Source organism: Acomys minous (assembly GCF_964271855.1).
Source record: "Acomys minous genome assembly, chromosome: 6".
Classification (NCBI taxonomy): domain Eukaryota; kingdom Metazoa; phylum Chordata; class Mammalia; order Rodentia; family Muridae; genus Acomys; species Acomys minous.
In genome coordinates this window covers 52,293,524-52,316,241 of record NC_140487.1, presented here as the reverse complement: position 1 = coordinate 52,316,241, position 22,718 = coordinate 52,293,524, and the positions used below count along the sequence as shown (strand labels likewise).

The following is a 22,718-nucleotide window of genomic DNA, read 5'->3' as shown; positions in this document are numbered from 1 at the left end:
TATCCTTCCTGCTCTTAAGTGTAGATGAAAGAAATAAAGACAGTAAAAGGAGAAATGTGTATCCTATAAACACGGAGAACGACTCTGAACAAGGGGGGAAACCATGAATATATAATCAGAATGACCCCCATGGGACTTGCTTCTTCTATTAAGCTTATAAGAAGCACTCACCACACCTACTTCCATGAATGAGCAGTTTGTCTTCTGAAAACATCATCAGATTATACTTGATGGACATTCAAAGAAAGACAACACTAGAAATTAGAATTCCTCGGTGCCATTGCACAAAGAGATGGGTGCTAAGTGCAGACAGCATATAACATCAACCATCCCAAGACAGTAGGCCCTTGCCAACCCCACCCTGGAACCGAAGTGCACTGGAAACATCAGAACCCTAAGTCTGACACGTCTCTGTTGGGCCTAGAGAAGTCAACATTTTCAGTTTGCTTGGTTGGGGGGTTACCGTGCAGAGTTCAGCCTGCCTAATCCAAAACCATATTTGGGTGACTTCACATTGAAGGCTTGGCTCAGTGCAGGTCTTGGGGAAACAGTGGGGTATCTGAAGGCAACAAGGCTTCTGGAGCAGATGGATTATGTCATAAAATGTCACTGAAAATGCACCCACCATGTGCTGAGAACACTGTGCTCAAGCCTCATGTCTAATCCCTGATTAACTCTGATTTTATTTTTCTTAAAATTTTCTGGGTCTTGTTTTTTTTTAATCTTACCAAATGGACTTGGAGCAGGCAATTGAGTATTGACATAACTACAGCCACCACGATCCATCCCTAAATTAAATATCATTTCTGTAATGTACCTTATCTCCTCTGGCTACTGCTACATGAGTCTCATCATTCCAGATCACTGTGTAAAATCAACCTCCACAGAGAGTTTAATTTAAAAGGAAAAAAAATTGGGAGTTAAACACTGAGAACACAGTACTACTATTAGAACAGATAAGAAAACAGTAATGACAGGTTAAGGTAAGAATCACAGAAAAGCACAGAAACGAAACACCATTGCTTTCTAAGGACAGATGTGACTGCACTCTGTATTCATATGCACTTACCCTGGAAGCCTTCTCACCATTCTTACCTTTAATGCATCAATAACAGCTGGTGGATAGCTCAACCCAACCATGTTTGATGTCCGTCTATACATTCTGGCAAGATTGGAAGAGAAACAAAATGGGACAGCTTAGAACAGACAGTTAGCACTTCAGAGATCTGCACACACGATGACAAGTGATAAACATTCAGGGCATGTGGTGCACCAAGAAAATTTAAATTCCAAAGTTAAGTTACTTAAGTATCCTTGGTGATGAATTCAAAAGAAATTAAGGCAACCTCAAACACATGAGCCACTGGAAACAGAACTAAATTAAGAGGATGTGTCCCATATTGGACACTGCATTATTAAAAGGATGATGTGTTCTGGCAGCGCTGGCTGTAGAAAGGCCAGGGGTAGGTAGTGTACAGTACTGTACTTGATGATGACCAAAGGATCTGTGTGGACAACCCATCAGAAATGTTACTTTTCCAGAACTTCTAAAGCAAGTAAGTAGTGAGTATCCCAAATAAACCTCAAAATCACCACTATGAGATATCTAACGTGTAACTGTGTAATAAGGTATAGTAGAAGACATAATTCAGCTCCCTGTAGGGAACAATTCAGCATCAAAAAGCTAGTAAACTATGTCACCCATAACTCAGAGCCCTTAACTAAACTGTCTTCCCTGGCTCAGCCACCTTACAGCATTGTTATCTGTCCCAATGCTGTCCATGTGTTCAAACAGTATAGATCAGATGACTTCTGACTCTAGAAAAAAGGCTGAACTTAATCTATATCCTCTTAAGATGAGAATTTTGAGCAAAGGGAAAAACTTGTCCTAATGATGTTATAGAGATTTAAATACATGTTTCTACTCATAAATTTGAGTGTTTATAATAACTTATCAAAATTGCATTAAAGGAAGATTTACAGTCCTAAGACCTAGTATTCTTGTTGTTTTGGTCCTTGCATAACAATGAGTTTCACCTTTACCTCTCCACAAATATCCCAGCTTGCACTGCATGGACGATGCTCTTGAACCTGGGTTTCTCATCGCTCCTCCTAAGCATCATGCCCATCTGCCTTGTGAAGGTGGAGGCCAGCCAGTCTCGGACCTCAGAAGGCACAGCATCTGACTGAATGTCACTAAGCTCATCCTCTGTGTCCAGAAGTCGCCTGGAAATAAAACACACAATCAGGGCATGGAGACTGAACCTCAATAAAGACTTCTCTATTTCTCTACCCACCTGAAACACAGGTACAAAAAAACATGATATAAAACTACACACACACACACAGAGGAAGAGAGAGAGAGAGAGAGAGAGAGAGAGAGAGAGAGAGAGAGAGAGAGAGAGATCACATTGATATGTCTCCTTTGACTAAATTTGATCTCTCCTGATCTCCAAAGACACAAGTGTAAGAAGGTAAGAATGAATCAGTGACAGTCTAGGGGAAAATGCCAAAAGGTGACAAATATTGCACAAATCACAACAACCAAGTATTTTGAAGCAATTACTTTAAATTATACCAAATGATTCCCTTTTAATTCAATAGGATACAAGAGAAACAGGAATTTCTAAATTCAAGGAAACTTCCCAAAACAATGCAGCTCTTCATTCGAGCCCAGTGACTTAAGCCATCTCTAAATGTGCTTGTCATATTTGCCTAACTTATTCACATGCCAGAGACTGAAGAGGAACAACAGTAGTCATAATAAGACCAAGAAAAGCATGCATGTCATCTGTTTAAGTCCTACTCAAAATAAGCAGTTAGAGTGGACATCAGTACAAAGGTGCTTTTATCGTTGCTGTTTGTTTAGGTATATTCATGTGGGTAAAAGGGAAAAGACTGTGGTATCAAATTCCTGAAATTTGTAATGAATTGCATCATTAAAAAAAATAAGCCCAACAACTCATAGACTCTAATGAAATCCTTTCAGATTTGAGTTTGGTGAAGCAAGACTTCACAAATCCTGAGGAGCCTGTCTGACTAGAGACTTTCACAGTTGACATCTCAGTGGTTTCCAAAAGGAAAGTGCTTCTATTTGTTTCATAAATGTTAGTGCCTACAATCGCTCTAGTACTTGTATGATTCAAATGGGACTATTTGCTGAAGCAGGAATGCTGGGGACTCTATCACTTCAGGAACCTCCAATTGTTGACAGATGCATTCAAACACAAATTTTTGACTGATGTGATAAGTCTGTAGTCATCATAGTGGGCCTTTAAAACTGGGGGAAAAGACATGCCAGGCTCTTAATAATTATCTTTTCTGCTCTTAAATCATTTTGTCATCTATGCAGCAAGTTCTTTTTGTCATTTCATAGTTGAGGGCGCATCATTCCAGGTCTTTCCAATTTGTTTGTAGAAACTAATGTTTCAGAGTCAATGTGAACCATAACCCAGACCTGCTACAAAGGGGGAGGTGGGGTTACAGGCAGGACACAGGGATGGGACTGTTTGACAGGAAAATTTATCATTATATTCTTAGTCTCTTTTCTAACTTACCTTGTTTCATCAATATAGACAGATTCAAGCACTGTGGCTGCATATTCCAGATTCTTCTTAAGATCTACCACTGAGGCCTCCCCTCGCTCTAATTGCTTGACCAAGGACCGTAACCTACAGGGCACAAGATGACATCATCAGAATAAGGAAATCAAAGACTACTTCTAAAACTATGATGACACATGCTTTATAGTTTTGAACATTGTTCTTTTTTTACTACAGTATATTTGAGAGGAAAAAAGTTACAGTGCTAAAGTAGCAATTTAAGAAATAATAAAACAAGAAGAAAAATGTTCTCCAGCAGCTCCCTGACCACACCAAAAATTTTATAGTACTCATTGTTATAAAGGTTCTATATTACTAACAATTTTCTTTTTCTAAGACATGACTCTTTTAGTCCCTAATTGGATATAGGAAAGACTAACCAGCACCAAACACCACCAGACTCGCCCAAGACTCTCTCCATTGAAAGCACTTTGTTCAGCAGTGACCACAGAGAACCATAGCCCCATAGCCTACAGGCATCTCAAGACTTGTGGGAAGGCATAGAGTTCCACTATAGCCATAGAAGACCATGAAAAACTTGGATGCAAATAAATTAATTTAGTAGACAGGAAGAACACATCCAAGAAGAAGAGTATTAATGTAGCTGTCAAAAATGAGGGATGGTGGTAAACTGGATTCCAGATCATACAAAAGAAATAAAGAAGCATGTCCCCATTACATAGAAATCACCAGAACAGAGGAGGACCATGTACGTTAAAGCAATGATAGGCCTGCAGGTGATCAGAGCACAACTGGGGATGCACCTCTTCAGAGGGCAAGCACCTCTTCAGGTTGTCCAACAGACAATGGTACTAGAAAAGACAGTACAGACCTAGAATTCAACCATGGATTTGAGTTTTGCTTTGCCAAGTATTTTCTATTGCATATCAGATAAGCTAGGTAACTTCTCTGAGGATTGTACAACAGAGCACCATGTGACAAAGCCTGGAAGAAATGTCTTGACAGAACACTAAGATCTCTGTCACATCTCTGTTGTATGTATGTGGGTTTATGCAATCTGCCTCACTTGATTTCTAAGTATCCCCTTGGTAGGAAGGCCCAGCAGGCACACAGATGAGGGGGAAGTAGGCTATCCCGATGACACCTGATAGGCTGGGGTCATATGGTAGGGGAGATAGTCATCTTCTGTCAAAGGTCTAGAGAAGGGGAAGACACCAGTAAGGAAATAGCATTTGAGATATAATCTGAATAAATTACAATAAATTAAAATTTAAAAATTAATAAAATGAAGTAAATTGAGAAAATATTCAAACTTTAAAAATATTGTGCAGCCAGGCATTGGTAATGCATGCCTTTAATCCCAGCACTCAGGAGGTAGAGGCAGATGGATCACTGTGAGTTTGAGGCCAGCCGTGTCTACAAAGTGAGTCCTGGACAGCCAAGGCTACACAGAGAAAGCCTGTGTTCAAAAACAAAAATAAAAATATTTTGCCTTTCCTTGGAGAGTAAATATTCTACTGGGAATTTAGCATCATTGCTTTGTCAGGACTCATCTTAATCCTTAAAACCCAAGAGCAAAGGATAAAAATAGGAAAAAAAATGAGGGGAACAATGACTAATAAAATAAAACCAGAAGGTACCACCATCTAGTAACAGTTTCCAGGGGGATAAATAAAAGCAGCTTTAATCAAAATAAAAATGATTGTAGGCTAAAGAAAACCCAGATAAGCAAATGAGAGCAGATCAAATAAAACCAGACCAAATAATGAAATGGAAAAAACCCAACATACACCACTATAACTTTTATTCCAAATAAAAAGAAAAAGCAAAACTTAGGAAGGTTTAAGGAAAGATAACATATTTTTAAAAGTAGCAAAAGTGTAGAGGTGTAGCGATGGCTCAGTGGTTAGGAGCACTCTCTGCCGTTCCCGAGGACCGGGATTCAGTTCTCGGCACCCACACAGAGGCTCACAACTGTCTGTAACTCTGCTTGTAGGGGTTCAGACACCCTCACCCAGACATACATGCAGGTGAAACACCAATGCACATGAAATTTTTTTCAAAAATTTAAAAGAGAATCACATGATAAAAAGTAGCAGAATGCAAGCTGGCCTTATGCTTCTACCCTGTGCCACACCAGAAAGCCATTTAACAGTGGCATAAATGTTTTTGAGGACAGTGTGGCTTAATTAAAGACAACCATAGGCTTGTGCAGAAGGATTGCGTGCAGATGTGTGGACAAGTGGAAAGGCGGTAATCCATATACCTTCCAAAAATGAGAAACCAGCAGCTTTAAGGCACACTCTGCAAAGTGCTCTGCAAACACAGTGTGCACGTGGTCTTCGGTTAAACGGCTCGTGGATGTTTACCAAGCAGATGGCTTATAAGAAGTGACCATGTCCCATGAAAGCCTTCACTTACCAGGAAACTGGGACAGAAGGGAGGACATCCTATTGGGACTCTAGATGTGAGAAGCATGGGAGAATAGCAAAGTAGAAGGATCCAGAAGGTCCTATAAACCTACAAGTAGAACATTATGAAAGGCAGATTTGGGCCCAGGGGTCTCATTCAAACTAAGGCACCAGCCGAGGACAATACAGGCCATAAACTTCAAACCCCTACCCAAATCTATCCAATGGACAGGACATTCTCCACAGTTGAGCAGAGAGTGGGGTCTGACTTTCACACGAACCCTGGTGACCCATATTTGACCATGTCCCCTGGAGGGGGAGACCTGGTGGCACTCAGAAGAAGGATAGCAGGTTACCAAGAAAAGACTTAATACCCTATGAGCATATACAGGGGGAGGTAATCCCCCTCAGGAACAGTCATAGGGAAGGGGGAGTAAGGGGAAAATGGGAGGGAGGGAAGAATGGGAGGATACAAGGGATGGGATAACCATTGAGGTGTAACAAAAATAAATTAATAAAAAAAATCCTGAATAATGAAAAAAAAGAAAGAAAGAAAGAAAAAAAGAAATGACCAACGAGATAGATGCTCCAAACACAGGGACAATGCAACAGGAAAGCCAGCAGTGGGAGGCAAGCATCCATTTCCATTAAAGAGACCTCTGCAACCCTTGTGAGATAAAGAACCAGAGGGCAACTGCAATGACTGTGTCAGAGAAATTGTGGGTTGTTCCACTATTTTTAATTACTCTTGCTTCCAACAGAGCACAGTGTCAGAAGAATCAAGCAGTAAAGAGCCTCTGGTTGCCCCGGCAGGGGAAGCAGGCCTCAGCTGACGTCACACTTCATCTGATTCAGAATCTCCCCCCAGGAGGCATCTGCATGGGAAGCCCCAAGCTTTGTGCCACAGTCAGAAGACAGTCAGCAATGCAGAGGACCAATCATGTCATTAAACCCAGAGAAGAATTCATGCACAATGTACCTCTAGAACTTGAAATGGTACTAATATTCTTCTCTCTCCTAATTTCCTAGCTTCTGAGCTAGGCTGAAGACGCATCCTGGCACAGAACATGAGGGAGTTGGCAGGACCCACTGGTTTGAAAACACCCATCCAGCTGCCATTCCCCTCTCTGGATTTAAAGATGAGAAGCAACACAAGACTATCCAAGGGAAGAGTCAACAGTGAAGCACTGTCGATAGCAAGCGGAGCGCAGAGAAGGAGCTCACTGCCAGAGCCAAGAAAACTTGCCAAGGGAACATCTGCTACGCACTCAGTAAAGTTCAGGAAAGCGTAGGTTTATGGAGTAGACCTGATTTTAAAAAAAAAGACAAAAAACAAAACAGTAACCATATTGAGAAAAAAGGAAATTCAAAAGAAACAAAACATGACAACAGAAAAAGAAAAAAACAATAAGAGGTTTTGTTTTGCTTGTTAAAGAAATGGTTAGCAACTTTCTGAATGGCCAGCTCCCATTTGATCCAATGCCCAGGGTAGAGAGACTCGAGCGGCTCAGGCAACCTGACTCTCAGTGTTAAGCAGTGGCACCATGTGGTGGGGCTGCTGACGCATTGGCCCCTCAGCCGACCTCCCAGTAGCTCCATATCCTCACTTGAAATGTGCCACCAACTGAGGAAGCCATTAACACTTTCTTAAGCAGAATAGCTTCAAAGTAGCTTCTCAGCTGCTAAACAACTAGTACCACTAGTGTCAAAAATTTAAAAAGCTGCTGAGAATCATAGCATTGCCCTAGATCTGAATCTACTTAATCATTGTCCGTCTCAAAAGTAGTTGAATGTCCTTATACCCCAATTTAAAGTATTTGTGGTAGACTTAGGGGCAATTAATTGGGGCAGAAAGGTTTGGGTAGCTTCCTATGTTTTCCTTCTAAAGTGTATCTGAACATTTTTTTTTCGTGCAAATTTATTCCAGAAAGAAGCAAAAGGCCAGGTCTCACTTTAAGTAACAGCCTACATTTTAAGAAAGATGGATATCCAGTATATCTCCTGGTGAGTGGATAATAAAAATGTGCTACATTTATACAATGAAATCTTGCTCTGCTGTTAAGAAAATGAAAATCATAAGTGAATGGATGAGCTAGGAAAAAAAAACATCCTGAGTGAGGTAACCTAGGCCCTAAATGGTAAATATTTTCTGTTTTCTCTGAGATGGATTTTAAGCTTTTAATATGAATGCTACAGTGCAAATAACCACAGAGGTTCGGTACATAGTAAAGGACCAATGGAGAGTACGGTATGTCCCAATGAAGGGGGAAAATAGAATGTAGTGTTATTGAAAGATAAAGGGGAAACTAGACTAGGAGGGTTAAATGGGAGAATGGAAGTGAAAAAGTAAAGGAGGAAATACAGGGAGGATAACTTTCATAACTAAAGGCCTTACGAAAAACCACATGGAAGCATACTTCTGTAGAGGTTTATATATATATATATATATATATATATATATATATATATAGAGAGAGAGAGAGAGAGAGAGAGAGAGAAGCAGTATTGTGTACAACACAGGGGGAGAAAGGCAATCATCAATATCACAAATCTACAAATCCTTAGACCTACAAGAGCAACCTGCCTGCAAGATAGATTGGTGCAATAATGGCACAAATGTTACAGGAGTAACCAAGCACTTTGTTACTGGATTTAAGGTCCACTCCATGAGATGGAGCCCATATTGTACACCGCTAAAGCTGTCAAGAACCTCAGCCCTTGCTTCCCTCTTGCAGTAGATCGGGGCTAACACAAATACTCATGACTTGACAATGTATAAAAAGGTGAAAGACTTTGGAGCACTCAGTCCTAAATGAGATGCCTTTATTACTACCCAACCAGGCTTAGGGACCTATGCAGAAGAGAAGGCAGAAAGATTATTAGAGCCAGAGTTGATGGACAGCTCCAAGGAAACAGAGTCTGCTAGATACAAGACTGATGCACATATGAACTCGTAAAGACTGTGGCAGCACACATAAGGTTTGCATAGGCTCAAGCCAGATGAGGTCCCAGGACTAAAACAATGAAGTGGACACAGGGTCCTAAACCTAACGGAAAAGTTATTTGTAACTGATACATGATACAAAGGGAAAACAAGTTTCCTAAATTGAATCTCACTGGGTATATTAACTGTAATTCAAGGGCAGGCCCCATGCCTAAGAATAGTTGGTTAACACGAAATGAACTATCAACTCTCTCTCTCTCTCTCTCTCTCTCTCTCTCTCTCTCTCTCTCTCTCTCTCTCTGTGTGTGTGTGTGTGTGTGTGTGTGTGTGTGTGTGTGTGTGTCTGTCTGTCTGTCTGTCTGTCTGTCTGTCTGTCTTGTCTCTCTTTTTCTCTGTCTCTCTCTCTCTCTCTCTGTCTCTCCCTTCTGTGCTTGTGAAAGAGCGTTTTTGCTTCTTTTTTACTTTTTTCTTCTAATATTTTGTTTTGTTAATTTTATCTTTTGTTTTTGCTTTAAAGATAGAGAAAAAAAACATAAAATTGGGTGAAAATAGAAGGAAGAAAGAATCTGGAAGTAGTCAGGAGATTGAAAAATACAACTATTCAAATACATTGTATAAAAATAATTTAATTTAAAAAGGAGAAATCCCAAGTGAAGCAGGGAGGAAAAAAGAAAGAAGGAAAAGAAAAAAAAAGCTATTGTCTTGTGCCAAATCAATATGCTAATCCTTTTTGCCTTTACTTTATGCTGCCTCCTTTTTTGCAGAGTTGTTTGTTAAAAATTGATCCATTAAAAAAAGAATAAGTAGGAACAAAAAAAGCACAAGTAAGACAACATATTATTTCATACAAAATATTTGAGATGTAAAACTATATGCACACAATTCAGATTATATTGAAAGATTGACAGAAACAAAATCTTGGAGACTGGAAATAACGGAAGGTTGGAGCAGGTATTGATTGCAAGTGGGTTAGAGGCATATTTTGAAGTGATGGAAAAGTAATATTCTTTTCATTACTTATTTTTTCTTCTTATATAACTCCCAAGGGACAAAAATACAATGTTTCTTCAGGTGTTAAAATATAAGAAAGAAAAGGATATCCAACTTTTTTACTAGTACTCAAGAGAACTTCTAGGCTAGGTATTTAATGGGATTTTATTTCAAGAGCACCCAAAATAAATTCATGAAGTAAGAAGAGAAGGGAGGGAAGGAGAAGCAGGGGAAGGGAAAATTAAAGGAGAGAGGGAAGGAGGGAAGGAGGACAAAGGAAATATACAACAATAAAAATAGTCTGTCAGCATTCATAGTTTCCAGCACTCCATCCATTTCTGTCATTGTGGCTGCCAGTGAGAGTTCCAGGATAAATGTGCAACACCATTTTAGGAAGAGTTTGTGTTTTCAAGCCTTGGCACAATGCCTCTGTGAGGCTGTGCATCAAGTCGCTGAGGATGAGCCACCGCATTTTCATACCGGTTGTCTATTTCTTTACACAAACCCTCTGCTGGCTGTGAGCTGCTTTCTTGCAAAGAATTTGATGACGTGCAGCAGCAGCTCAGCTCTCTACACAGTCAAGTACAGAGCAAAGTGCAGGACCAGAGTCCCCTGACGTGAGCCAGTTTGTGTGATGTCTAAAGTTAAAAGGAGGGTTCAGATGTATAGGGGTGTGCATGTCTTGGAATCTGGCTTTAGGTTTGGGCCTTATATGAAAACTGGTCTCCATACAGAACCGTCCCAGCTGCTCTTACAATACTCAGTACGGGCACTGTTAGTATAAACCCTAGGAGAACACATGGTCAGTGCTTCTTTTATTTCCTAACTTTATAATGCTGTAGATGTTAAGAAACAATTTAAATTTCATACAATAATCAAAGTCTCCATTGGGACTGTCAACAAAATATTCACTCACCTATCTAAGACAGAACCAACTGAACCTAGTTATTGCCCGTGAGGGACTTAAGACTGAGAACTTCAGGTTGACAACAATTTTAAAGTTTCACTGGAGCAGGGGTAGGTGGGTAGGGAAGGGATCGCCTTTTCTGAGGAACAGGGGGTGAGGAATGGGAGAGGGAGGATGAAAATGGGAGGAGAGGAGGGAGGGCCTACGACTGGGATGGAAAGTGAATAAATAAATCAGTAAATAAATAAACAATAACTAAAAGTTGCATCAGAAAGAGTTGAACATTATTTCCTATTTTTACTCATAAACCTCGCTAAAACTCTCTGGAATTAATAAATTCAAAACACACAAGCTGAGGAGTGTTGCTGTTGTTGTTTTGTTGTTTTTAGAACAGAAACACCTTTTTATATGAAAGGACAATTAATATGCTTCAGACACGTAAGAACTGATGAAGGCAAGTAAAAATCTTGTACCCCAAAATTTAAAAAAAAAAGATATAGAAGGGGAAAACTGAAGAAAAGCCTGAATGTTTTCTTTTAGAATTCAAAAGATAGTTGAAAAGAGAGAAAGTTCATACACACAGAGAGAGGGGTGGGGGAGGGGGGATAGAGATCATCGCCAAAAAAAAGTACAAACAAAAATAAAATAAAAACTCTCATATCTGTCTTCCGACCAACGTTAATCCCCCTCAAGGATGGATAAATAGATTTAAAAAATGGTCCATAATCACTACTGTCTCAGACTGGTTTAGTTTTGCTGAGTGTGAAAGGGAACTTGATCTCTTACAGCACTTCCCCTACATGCACTGATAAACCCCAAGCCCTACCTTCTCACTTATGCAAAACCAGTCCGTTCCAGTCCATCACCTCCATGTATCTGCATCTCACACCCGGCTCTCTCCACTGGATCTTGTTCCCTGTCACTTACCTAAATGTTATGAAAAGATAAAACGGCTCCTCTTAAAAGGGTACCGCACAGTAACTTCAGGACTTATATCTTAAAGCCATCTTGATGATAATAACTAGACTTTTTTTTTCCTAGTGATTTGCTTGTTTCTACAATTATTAGGAACTGATTGGGATGGGCATACTTGAAACACTGATTCAACAATAAGCATTATTCAGAATGCTTTTTGGTGTAGACACAGTGATAGGCTCCATCAATATAGGCAGGAAATGGATCTCCATGCAAGCATGAACATCAGGGAGGTTACTGGCTCCTACAAAGGAGTCCTGTAAACATATTAGCAGAGATATGATGAACCAAGAAAGCAAGAGAGTAGAGGAATCTCCATCCAGCAGCAGCTTCCCCAGAGAAAGCCACAATCAAAGTGGCCCTGCAGGTCCTAGGTCCCAAGATGCCAACCAGGGGCACAAGATGGGATGCAAAGATGACAGACTCTAGCCTGGGAGAGCAGCTTGAAAAGGCCATTTGTTTATGGAATTTCATGGGAAGCTGGAACTCAGGGTCATACCAAGAAATGAAAACTTCAGAAGTCAGGAATCAGACAACAGTGGGCTCAACATGACCAGCTAACTACCATTCAGCTTTCTCCAGCAGCATTGGGGAACCTGTGGATATTTATTCAAGGAGAAGCAGGATAGCAGGAGAAGTCTGATGATTCATGATGATCAGGTTAACTAGCATTGGACTGGAAGGGCACAATGTCTAGTGTGCAGCTGGTTCTGCGTGTATGGATAGAAAACATTCAGAAAAATGCACGCGCCTGTACTAAATAGTCACAGACCATTTCCTTGTTGTTTCTTAAAGAAATAACCATGCAGATGTTCTATTGCCTTTGCATTTTAATAGACATTATACTTAATACATAGACTATTTCTTATGTAAAAGATGCTCAGAGGTTATAGGCAAATTTTACACCATTTATCAAAAGAATTTGAATATCCACAGATTTGGGTATTTGCAGTGAGGAGGGGATTATTTGGAACCAATACCCATGGGTTTCAAGGGATAGATTTAGAACGTGTTTTCACTATAATCAGCATTGGGGCGGGAGGTACCCTGAAGACTATAGTACAAATATTTTCTCAAAGGTGATGACACTTGAGTCACTGTGATAGGGTATCACAGGGCTCTGTGATAAGACAATTTACTTCTTAGGGTTTTTAGGAGGGAGTTTATTTGGGAGAGGGGAGTTGAACAATCAGTGATCACCAGGTTCCAACACATCAAATTCAGCATCAATAAAAGCAATGACTAGCAAGAGTAGCTCTGTGTCCTTTATGCTTTCATCCACCAGCAAAACAAAAACACACTGTTCAACAAGTTGCTGGACTCCTGAAGTCTATCAGCTAAGAAAAGTATTCATCGCTACTCTTGTATATTTCTATACAATTTATCAATTAGAAAAAAATAATCACCAATTTACAGGAGCTTTCCAATGTCTTTACAAAACTGAAACCTCCTTCAGTGAAACATGCCTTTTTTCAAAGCCTGTGTAAAATACAACCTCAGAACTGACCATTACTATGCCACAGATAAAAAAAAAAATTTGTGATACATTTTCCAAGACCCAAATGAAGTTTTAAATAATAGCAAAATAAAATGACTAGACATATAATAACGTTTTGAAATTCAGGAATATATCTCTAATAAATGCATGATAAAACCTTACATCAGAAAAAACTTTAATAGGTAAAAATGAAAATATGGCGTATCAAAACTTGTGATATGCGGGTAACCCAGCATTTAGAAGGAGATGCGTAACCTGAATGAGAATATTAGAAGAGGATAGCCTCTGAAAGTGAATGAAATCATGAAATGGAGCAGATTAGCATAAAAAACTAAAAGCAAAAGAGACTAACACATGAACAGATAAAGCCAAAAGCTGTCTTCACCTGAACAAGACAAAATAGGGGGGACACAAACAACCAATATCAAGAATGGAAAGAGAATATAACTGCACATCATGTAGACATTCAAAAGGTTATCCTGAATATTTTTTCTGCAAACATATTGAAAAACCAATGCACATCCACTAAGGGAACTTAAGAAAGGCTTCAGAACTCGCAAAGTAAGCAAGACCCTGAGAAGAGCTAATATCACAGCAGAAGAAATAGTTGTAAGCACAGCATACAGTGAACCTAGGAAATTCTGGGCGCAAAGATGGGTAGAATAGCTTCCTTGAACATGATAAATTGGGTAAGTGATGTGTGATAGGAAGAGTTCAGTAATCATCAGATCAATGATAATGGTGGACAGATGTTTGTATGGGAACGTATGTATATGTGTGAACACATACAACATAGGTCAGAAGACAAACTCAGGTGCCCTTATACATTTTATTATTTTGAGGCACAGAATTTCACTAGCCTGGAACATGACAGCTGCATTAAGCTGGGTGGCTAAAGGGACCCTGATACCTATCTGTCTCTGCCTGTCTGTTGATGGATTACAAATGCATACACTATACTTGCTAGTATTACTTGGGTTCTGCGATCAACCTCATGCCCTTGACTTGCAAGGCCAGAGCTTTACCAACCAAGTCATTTCTTCAACTGAAAGCGTCGTATGAACAGTTATGAAGCTATCATTTCAAAAGAAAAGCAATGCATAAGATAAATCCCAAAGGAGTTTCTGCTTTTGTACTTATTTTAGGTTTTTTTTTTCTTTTATACTAACATTATAATTAGTTTATTGATTAAAGAAACCCTCCAAATAAGAGCTAACAGCATAGCTTTAAATTTTCTTTATTAACTTACAAAGAAGTGGGTTTCATTATAACATTTTCTCAGACCTTCTGTTGGTTTTCCCTCCTCTCCTCCCTGGTATCTCCCCACCTCCAGAAGTCCCCTTTCGATTTTCATGTCATGTGTGACCTTTTGCCATTCCCCCTCCACTTCTTCAGTACCTCTTGTTCCTTCCATGGTCCCCTCTAGTTTCATTGATATACCTATGGTCAAAAATATTTATATACATACATACATACATACACACACACACACACATACATGCATGCATACAAGCATTAGGATTTGGGATTAATATATAAGAAAGAACATGTAAGTTTTGTCTTTCTAAGACTGGGTCAACCCTCCTTATATAATACTTTCTATTTCCATCCATTTTTCTCTTTTCTTAACAGCTGGATAAAAATCCATTTTTAAATGTACCACAATTTCTTTATCCATTCATCTGTTGATGGATGTCTAGGATTGTGCCATGTCTTAGCAATTATGAAAGGAGAGGCAAGGAACATGATGCTCAAGTGTGTCTGCTGTCAGACACCAAGCCCTGAGGCATCGCAGCAGAGAGGCATCTGCCCTGTCCACAGCCAGCCTGAGCCAAAGGCAAAGCCAAGCAGGTTGACAACTGAAAACACACAGTTACTGTTTAGATGTGAAGTATCTCTTTAAAAGGCCCATGGGCCACTCTAGTGAAAAATCATTTCAAAAAGATGAAATTATCTGTGCTTCTTGTACTTGTTTGTTTTTGTTTTAATCTGGGTCTGAGGCTTGCTTTGTTTTGTTTTGTTTGTTTGTTTGTCACCTGCTTGTTTTGTAAAGAGAAAGAGAGAAGGCATGAAGCTGAAAGGGTGGGGAGATGGTGAGGATCTGGGAGGAGGTGAGGGATGGAAAGCCCTCATAAAGATAAACTAAGAAAAAAATTAAAATAAAATAAAATAGGAAAAGTATTTTAATACAGTAACCAAAAATTTTCAATAAATTGTGATGTATGTCAACTAATCCACAGAGTCAAGAGACACCATATTTTATATATAATTAAAAAAAATAAATGTTTTAAAAATGAATAGACACTAATGACAGTAAATTAATGCAACCAATAGAGAAATTTAATGAAATCAATAAAGATTCAATTCTTCATGTTGTGGAAACCCAGGGACTTATATATTGTACTTGAATATTACAAGGTCAGATCCCTGGATCAATTGTTGCATTTGTACTAAATGTATAGCATGCAAACCTTCAAGCACAGTATAACAGGCCTGTGTGTGTGTGTGTGTGCGCGCGTGTGTGTATAAAGGTCAAAGGTATGTGCTTAAAATGGGGAAATTATCTCATAGTGAGATTTTCCCACAGATAGCAGCCTGAATCAAACAGGAAAATACTTGGTCAGACTTGTTCATTATTACAATCTGGAGTTTTTACAGCTGCCCACCGGATGCCCAATAATTACATTTATACCGTTAATCAAAGGGAACACAAAATGTTTATTTAATAAAATGATCAGTCATCTTTAGTTATGTCTGTCATGACGATAAATATTATAGAGACAAGATACAAAATGTTCATTTTCATCTTAAACTTATATGACCTTCAGTCTTGTCTTTCTCTGGAAGAAATGTTAAGAGAATCGAGACAGGAACCAGCAAACAAAGCTGGCAGACTGTGTTCAGATTCTGTAACCTACCCATCTCTCTCCCCTCAACACTGATTCCTCTTCTGTTCAATATCCAGTACTGATTTAGCAAACCAACTCTTTCCCATTCTAATCTTCACCCATACATCTTCATTCCCCCTTCTTTTAATATTACATTTTCTTTTTTTTTTCCTTTTTTTATTAATTTATTCTTGTTACATCTCAATGGTTATCCCATCCCTTGTATCCTCCCATTCTTCCCTCCCTCCCATTTTCCCCTTATTCCCCTCCCCTATGACTGTTCCTGAGGGGGATTGCCTCCCCCTGTTTTGATAGGTTTTCAAAGCTAGATCTCCCACAGGATGCCTGGCCGTGTAGTCTCTGTATTCAGTATCATGTGAGCTGGAAGTTTTTAAGCTATCTCATTGCCCTTCTTTACCTTTCTTCATTTTACCTTTAGCCAAAAGTGAAACACCTTCCTGCCCTGTCCATAATTTCCCCTTAATATTAACGAATCATTGTTCATAATGTTATTATATATATTTTTCCTCCCCTGCTCTTCCCTAGTGACTCAACATCAACCACTAGAATTTTTTTAAACCACTCTGCTTGCTCTCCCCCATTTCCATTTATCTATTGGTGCAAATAATAGCATCAGTGTTTCTGCACTTCCTAAGATGATTGATGTGTAAGGTGTTATCTTTTTATTCGATTGTTATTTTAATTTCATAATGGGCATTACCACAAACACTGACAATATTTGCAGTATTCTATTCTTGGTGAAGTAATGGTGAGTAAGCCTAGGGACCCTCAAAACCAGTCTAGCAGAGAAAAAAATCACACACATCAACATTACTCTAACATCATTCCCCTTGAAAACTGAAAACCAGAGATTTAATGAATAGATGTGATTTTTAAAAACCTAGCCAATAAATAAATAAATAAAATTTTAAAAAACCTAGCCAATTACCTAACCCCAGATCTCCAAGTCCTGATGCTAAATCTATTTTTTTTAAGAGATTAAAAAAAGCTCTGAAACACAGAGCAGATAACCCAAGCCCTGCCATCTTGAAAAGGACTGTAGGGCACCTGTGCAGCTTTGGGCTTGGAACTCTATCAGCCTGCTCCTCTCCTGCCTGACCTAACTGAGATAGAGACAGAGAAACCAGCAGAGCTGAGCTGGGTTCAGGCTCCAACACTCACTGTCCACCATCCTGAGGAGGCCTCTAGGGAGCCCTAGCAGACAACCTGTGGCTTGGAGCACCCATGGCTTGCTGCCAACCTGACTAGCCAATGTGGAACACAGACCGTGACCCCACTGGAGGAGCCTCTAGGCCTGCTAACACCAGAGACAACCAGATGCCTAGAGACTAGTGCAAGAAGACAAGCAACAAAACTCAGAACCATGTAACACCACCAGAAAACAGTGATCCTACCACAGCAAGCCCTGGAGATATGAACACTCATGAAACACAAGAAGAAAACTTTAAATCTGACGTGAGGAAAATGATAGAGGACTTAAAGGAGGCTAATTATACCCAGGAAAACACAGGAAATAACCTCACATCCACAAATCCAAAAAAAAGGAAACACACACACACACACACACACACACACACACACACTACCATCACAACATCAAAATAAAAGGAACTAACAACCACGGGTCATTAATATCTCTCAACATCAATGGCTTCAACTCCCCAGTAAAAAGACACAGGCTGACAGAGTGTATGCAAACAGACCCATCATGCTGCTGTATACAAGAAACACACCTCAGCAATAAATGTAAACAATACCTCAGAGTAAATGGCTGGAAAACTATATTCCAAGCAAACAGACCTAAGAAGCAAGCTGGAGTAGCCATTCTAGTATCTAATAAAATAGACTTTCAACCAAAACTGATCAAAAGACGTGGGGGAGGCCACTTCATACTCATCAAGGGTAAATACACCAAGATGGTGTCTCAATTCTGAACATCTATGCCCCAAATGCAGGAGCACCCACATTTTAAAAGAAACATTATTAAAGCTTATATAACACATCAACCCCTATCCATTAATAGTGGAGATTTCAATACCCCACTTGCCCAAATAGACCTATCATCAGGACAGAAACTAAATGGAGAAACAATGAAACTGATAGACATAATGAAGAAAATGGTCTAACTGATAGCTACAGAACAGTTCATCCAAACACAAAAGAATACACCCTCTTCTCAGCACCTCTTGGAACCTTCTCCAAAATTGACCATATACTTGATCACAAAGCAAACCTCAACAAAATCAAGAAAATAGAAATAATCCTTTGCATCTTATTAGACCACCATGGATTAAAGCTGGAACTAAACAACAACAGAAACAACAGAATGCCTAAAAAGGCATGGAATGAACAACTCCCTACTCAATGACCTCTGGATAAGGGATGAAGTAAAAAGAGAAATTAAAAACTTCCTAGAATTCAATGAAACTGAAAGCTCAACATACCAAATTTATGGAACACAGTGCTAAAGGGAAAGTTCATAGCACTAAGTGCATTTATAAAGAAATTGGGGAGATCCCATACTAGCACACCTGAAAGCTCTAGAAAAAAAAAGACACAGACACATTCATGAGGAGTAGATGGCTGAAAATCATCAAACTCGGGGCTGAAATTAATAAATTAAAACCAAGAAGAACAATTCAAAGAATCAACAAAACCAAGAGTTAGTTCTTTGAGAAAATCAACAAGATAGACATATCCTTAGCCAAACTAATTAAAAGGGAGAGAGAGAGAGAGAGAGAGAGAGAGAGAGAGAGAACTTAAATCAACAGAATCAAAAATGAGAAGGAAGACAGAATGATAGACACCAAAGAAATCCAAAGAATGATTGGGTCTTACTCCAAAAGCCTATATGCCACAAAATTTGAAAGCCTAAATGAAATGGACAATTTTCTTGATAGTTACAGACTACCAAAATTGAATCAAATCAGGTAAAGAAATTGAATAGTCCTATATCTTCTAAGGAAATAGAAGCGGTCATCAAAAGTCAAGAAGAGACTTGATACCCTATAAGCATAAACAGGGGGAGGAAATTCCCCTCAGGAACAGTCATAGGGGAGGGAAATAAGGGGAAAATGGGAGGGAGGGAAGAATGGGAGGATACAAGGGATGGGATAACCATTGAGATGTAACAAGAATAAATTAATTAAAAAAAATTTTTAAGTCTCCCAATCGAAAAAAACTCAGGGCCAAATGGATTCACCACAGAATTCTACCAGACTTTCAGGGAAGAGCTAATACCAATTCTCTTCAAACTATTCTGCAAAATAGAAGCAGAAGGAACATTGCAAAACTCATTTTATGAGACCAGTCACCTTGGTACTTAAACCACAGAAAGACTCAACAAAAAAAGAGAATTTCAGAACAATTTCTCATCTAAACATTGATGCAAATATATTCAATAAAATAATGGCAAACCGAACCCAAGAACACATCAAAAATATCATTCACCATGACCAACTAGGCTTCATCCTAAGCAAGCAGGAGTGGTTTAATATATGGAAATACATCAATGTCATTCATCATATAAACAAACTGAAAGAAAAAACCCATATGATCATCTCTTTAGATGCTGAAAAAACATTTGACAAAATCCAACACCCATTCATGTTAAAAGTCCTGAAGAGAGAAGGGATACAAGGCACATGCCTAAACATGGTAAAGACAATATACCTATATCCAACATCAAACTAAATTGTGAGAAAATTAAATAAATTCCACTGAAATCAGAGTCACGACAAGGCTGTACACTCTCTCCACATCTCTTCAATATAGTGCTTGAAGTCATATCAGAGCAATAAGACAACTAAAGGAGATGAAAGGGATACAAATTGGAAATGAAGAGGTCAAACTATCACTATTACAGGATGCTATGATAGCACACATAAGTGAATATGTAGGATACAAAATTCTATTAAGGAACTCCTATAGCTGATAAACACGTTCAACAAAGTGGCTGAATACTAAATCAACTCAAAAATCAGTAGTCCTCCTGCATACAAATTAAAAACAGGCTGAGAAAGAAGTTAGGGAAACTACACTCTTCACCACAGTAATATATATAAAATAATCTTGGTGTAACTCTAACAAAGCAATGAAAGACGTGTATGCAAAAACTTTCAGATCTCTGAAGAAATAAATTGAAGAAGACTTCAGAAGATGGAAAGATCTCCCATGCTCATGCATTGGGAGAATCAACACAGTAAAAAAGGCCATATTACCAACAGCAATCTACATGCCCAATTCCCATCAAAATACCTACACAATTATTTATGACCTTGAAAGATTAATTCTCAACTTCATATAGAAAAAAAAACCAGAATAGTTAAAACACTCCTGTACAATAAAAGATCTTCTGGAAGAATCTCCATCGCAGATCTCAAGCTGTACTATAGAGCAACCGTAATAAAAATGGCATGGTACTGGCACAGAAATAGGATGGTTGATCAGTGGAATCAAACTGAAGACCCAGAAATAAACCCAGACACCTATGGACACTTGAGTTTTGACAAAGAAGCCAAATCCATACAATAGAAAAAAGATAGCATCTTTAACAAATGGTGCTGGTATAACTGTATGGCTTCATGTAGAAAAAGGCAAATAGATCCATATTTATCACTCTGCCAAAAAATTAAAGTCCAAATGGATTAAAGACCTCAACATAAAACCAGACACATAATGATGCCCCAGTTCCCTTAAGTGGTTGAGTAAGTCTTTGGTTGCTTTCTTGGGTTATAGATGTTTATTTTCATTGGGGGTTGGTTATAAGTTAACTATTGGTCTTATTCAGAAAGAAAACAAAGTAGGACTCAGGGACTTCTCTCTTTTTCTTTATCTTTCTTTCTTAGGTTTTGAGATAGGGGTTGAAAAGAAAGAACAGGGAATATAGTAATATAGAGGGATGACAGGTCAAAATATAGATAATATTGAGTCTACTCAACTTAAGGCCTTAATTGTTACTCACAAATAAGGTTATTTTTAATTCCTTGCTATAGGATTTTGTATACTGATGCAAATAAGTTTAATTTTGATATACTGGTATAGAATTCAAATTTAAGATTTTTCTTCACACACACTAATGTGTGTGTATAATTTCTATTCTAATATGAAGTATTATTATCCATACAACTCAAGTAGAGTACAAGATTTACCTCAAATACTTTGAAAGTGCTATTATAGGCTATTTAGGATTAGTAAGTTATACAAGTTAATTGTTAGTTGATCAAATCATAGTCAGATCAATTACTAGGCCATTTTTTTCAGGAGAATATATATACATCCTAGGTGTAACAGATAGATATAATTCTATAGATAGATAAAGTAAAACAGGTAGATAAGGTCTTCAAAAACCTCAGAGTCCTACAGAATATGGCACATAAAGATGTTTTTATTGTTTTAAGGATTCTTTGACAATAAGACAGGTTAACTTTTGGCAACATTCAGCCTACCTCAAAGAAAATGATGAACATCAAAGAACCTCCTTATGGAGATGGCTTCAAATGTGGCAGACCAACCACTGGGGAAAATGTCCTGGTTTTGGCTATAGACAGAATTTTAACTACAAATAGATAAGCTTCGATACAGGTAGAGTCATAGGCCAAACTCAGCCAAGACAGGGTAAGCAAGTCCTCAATAGTTTTTGCCTCCCAAATATGTCTGTCAGACATGTTGGGCCAGAAGGCTGAAGATGATGCTTCAATATTATAGAGAGTTTTGAGTGACTGTTTAGGCACCAGACTGTCTCTGCCATTTTCCCCCCTTTGGAAGCTATTAACTTGCACTTGCTATTTACTCAGGAAATTAATTTTATTGCTTCTCAAGTCTCTGAAGGGGTTGAAAACCAGACAGTTTAGTTTTACAATTAACCTTAGTTGTTTAGGCATTAAGATGTTTTTAGGTCTAGATGGATGTTTTAAGTTGATAAAGATGAGATATGATAGATATTGATTTACATTCAGAATTTTAGATGCACCAAGATAGGAAATATGTTTTCTACAAAGTAGCCAACACAAATAGCCAAAACATAATGAATGTAAATTATATAATTCTTGATTGTGTCATGGTTCTTCTTGCTGTAGGTAGTTTACTCTGTGTGTGTGTGTGTATGTATATACATATATATGTAATAATATAAGTGTATATGTAAAAAATAAAAGTAATACAAATAATAATAAGAAAATATGTACACAGATAGTAAAAAAAGCAACAAGATTCTTCCCAAAATTGTTATTCTTATAATAATGGCTTGTAATAAACTAAATTAAATGAAATCCCAGACAAAGCAATAAAAAGAATCTTTATAAGTATGTTTAAAGAAATAAAACAGGACAAAAAATATTTCTAAATAAATTCCAAAAGAACATAAGTAGTTGAAATAAGAAAGTCAAAACAATAAATTACAATGCAAGAAAGGTGAATGCATGGAAGAGATATAAGTAGTGGGGAAAAGTTGAAACCAAATTAGTGTAAATGAAAATTTCAATAAGGCAAGCAGGGAAAACCTCACTAACAGAATAAGTTAT

The 22,718-nt window shown here is 38.3% G+C and overlaps 1 protein-coding gene across 7 annotated transcripts in view; it reads right to left on the bottom strand.

Annotated features, from left to right (window-relative positions):
* The window catches only part of PDE1C (phosphodiesterase 1C), a gene marked incomplete at its 5' end in the record, with an annotated part of 524,017 nt that overhangs the window by 97,986 nt on the left and 403,313 nt on the right, over positions 1–22,718 (bottom strand). For all 7 annotated transcript variants that reach the window (XR_014779828.1, XM_084784999.1, XM_084784994.1 and 4 more), the window contains 3 exons: positions 1,096–1,162; positions 2,044–2,226; positions 3,558–3,671. Coding sequence is in view for 6 of the 7 variants with exons in the window: in XM_084784999.1 (XP_084641125.1) it covers positions 1,096–1,162; positions 2,044–2,226; positions 3,558–3,671 (364 nt within the window). The remainder of the gene's footprint in view (positions 1–1,095; positions 1,163–2,043; positions 2,227–3,557; positions 3,672–22,718) is intronic.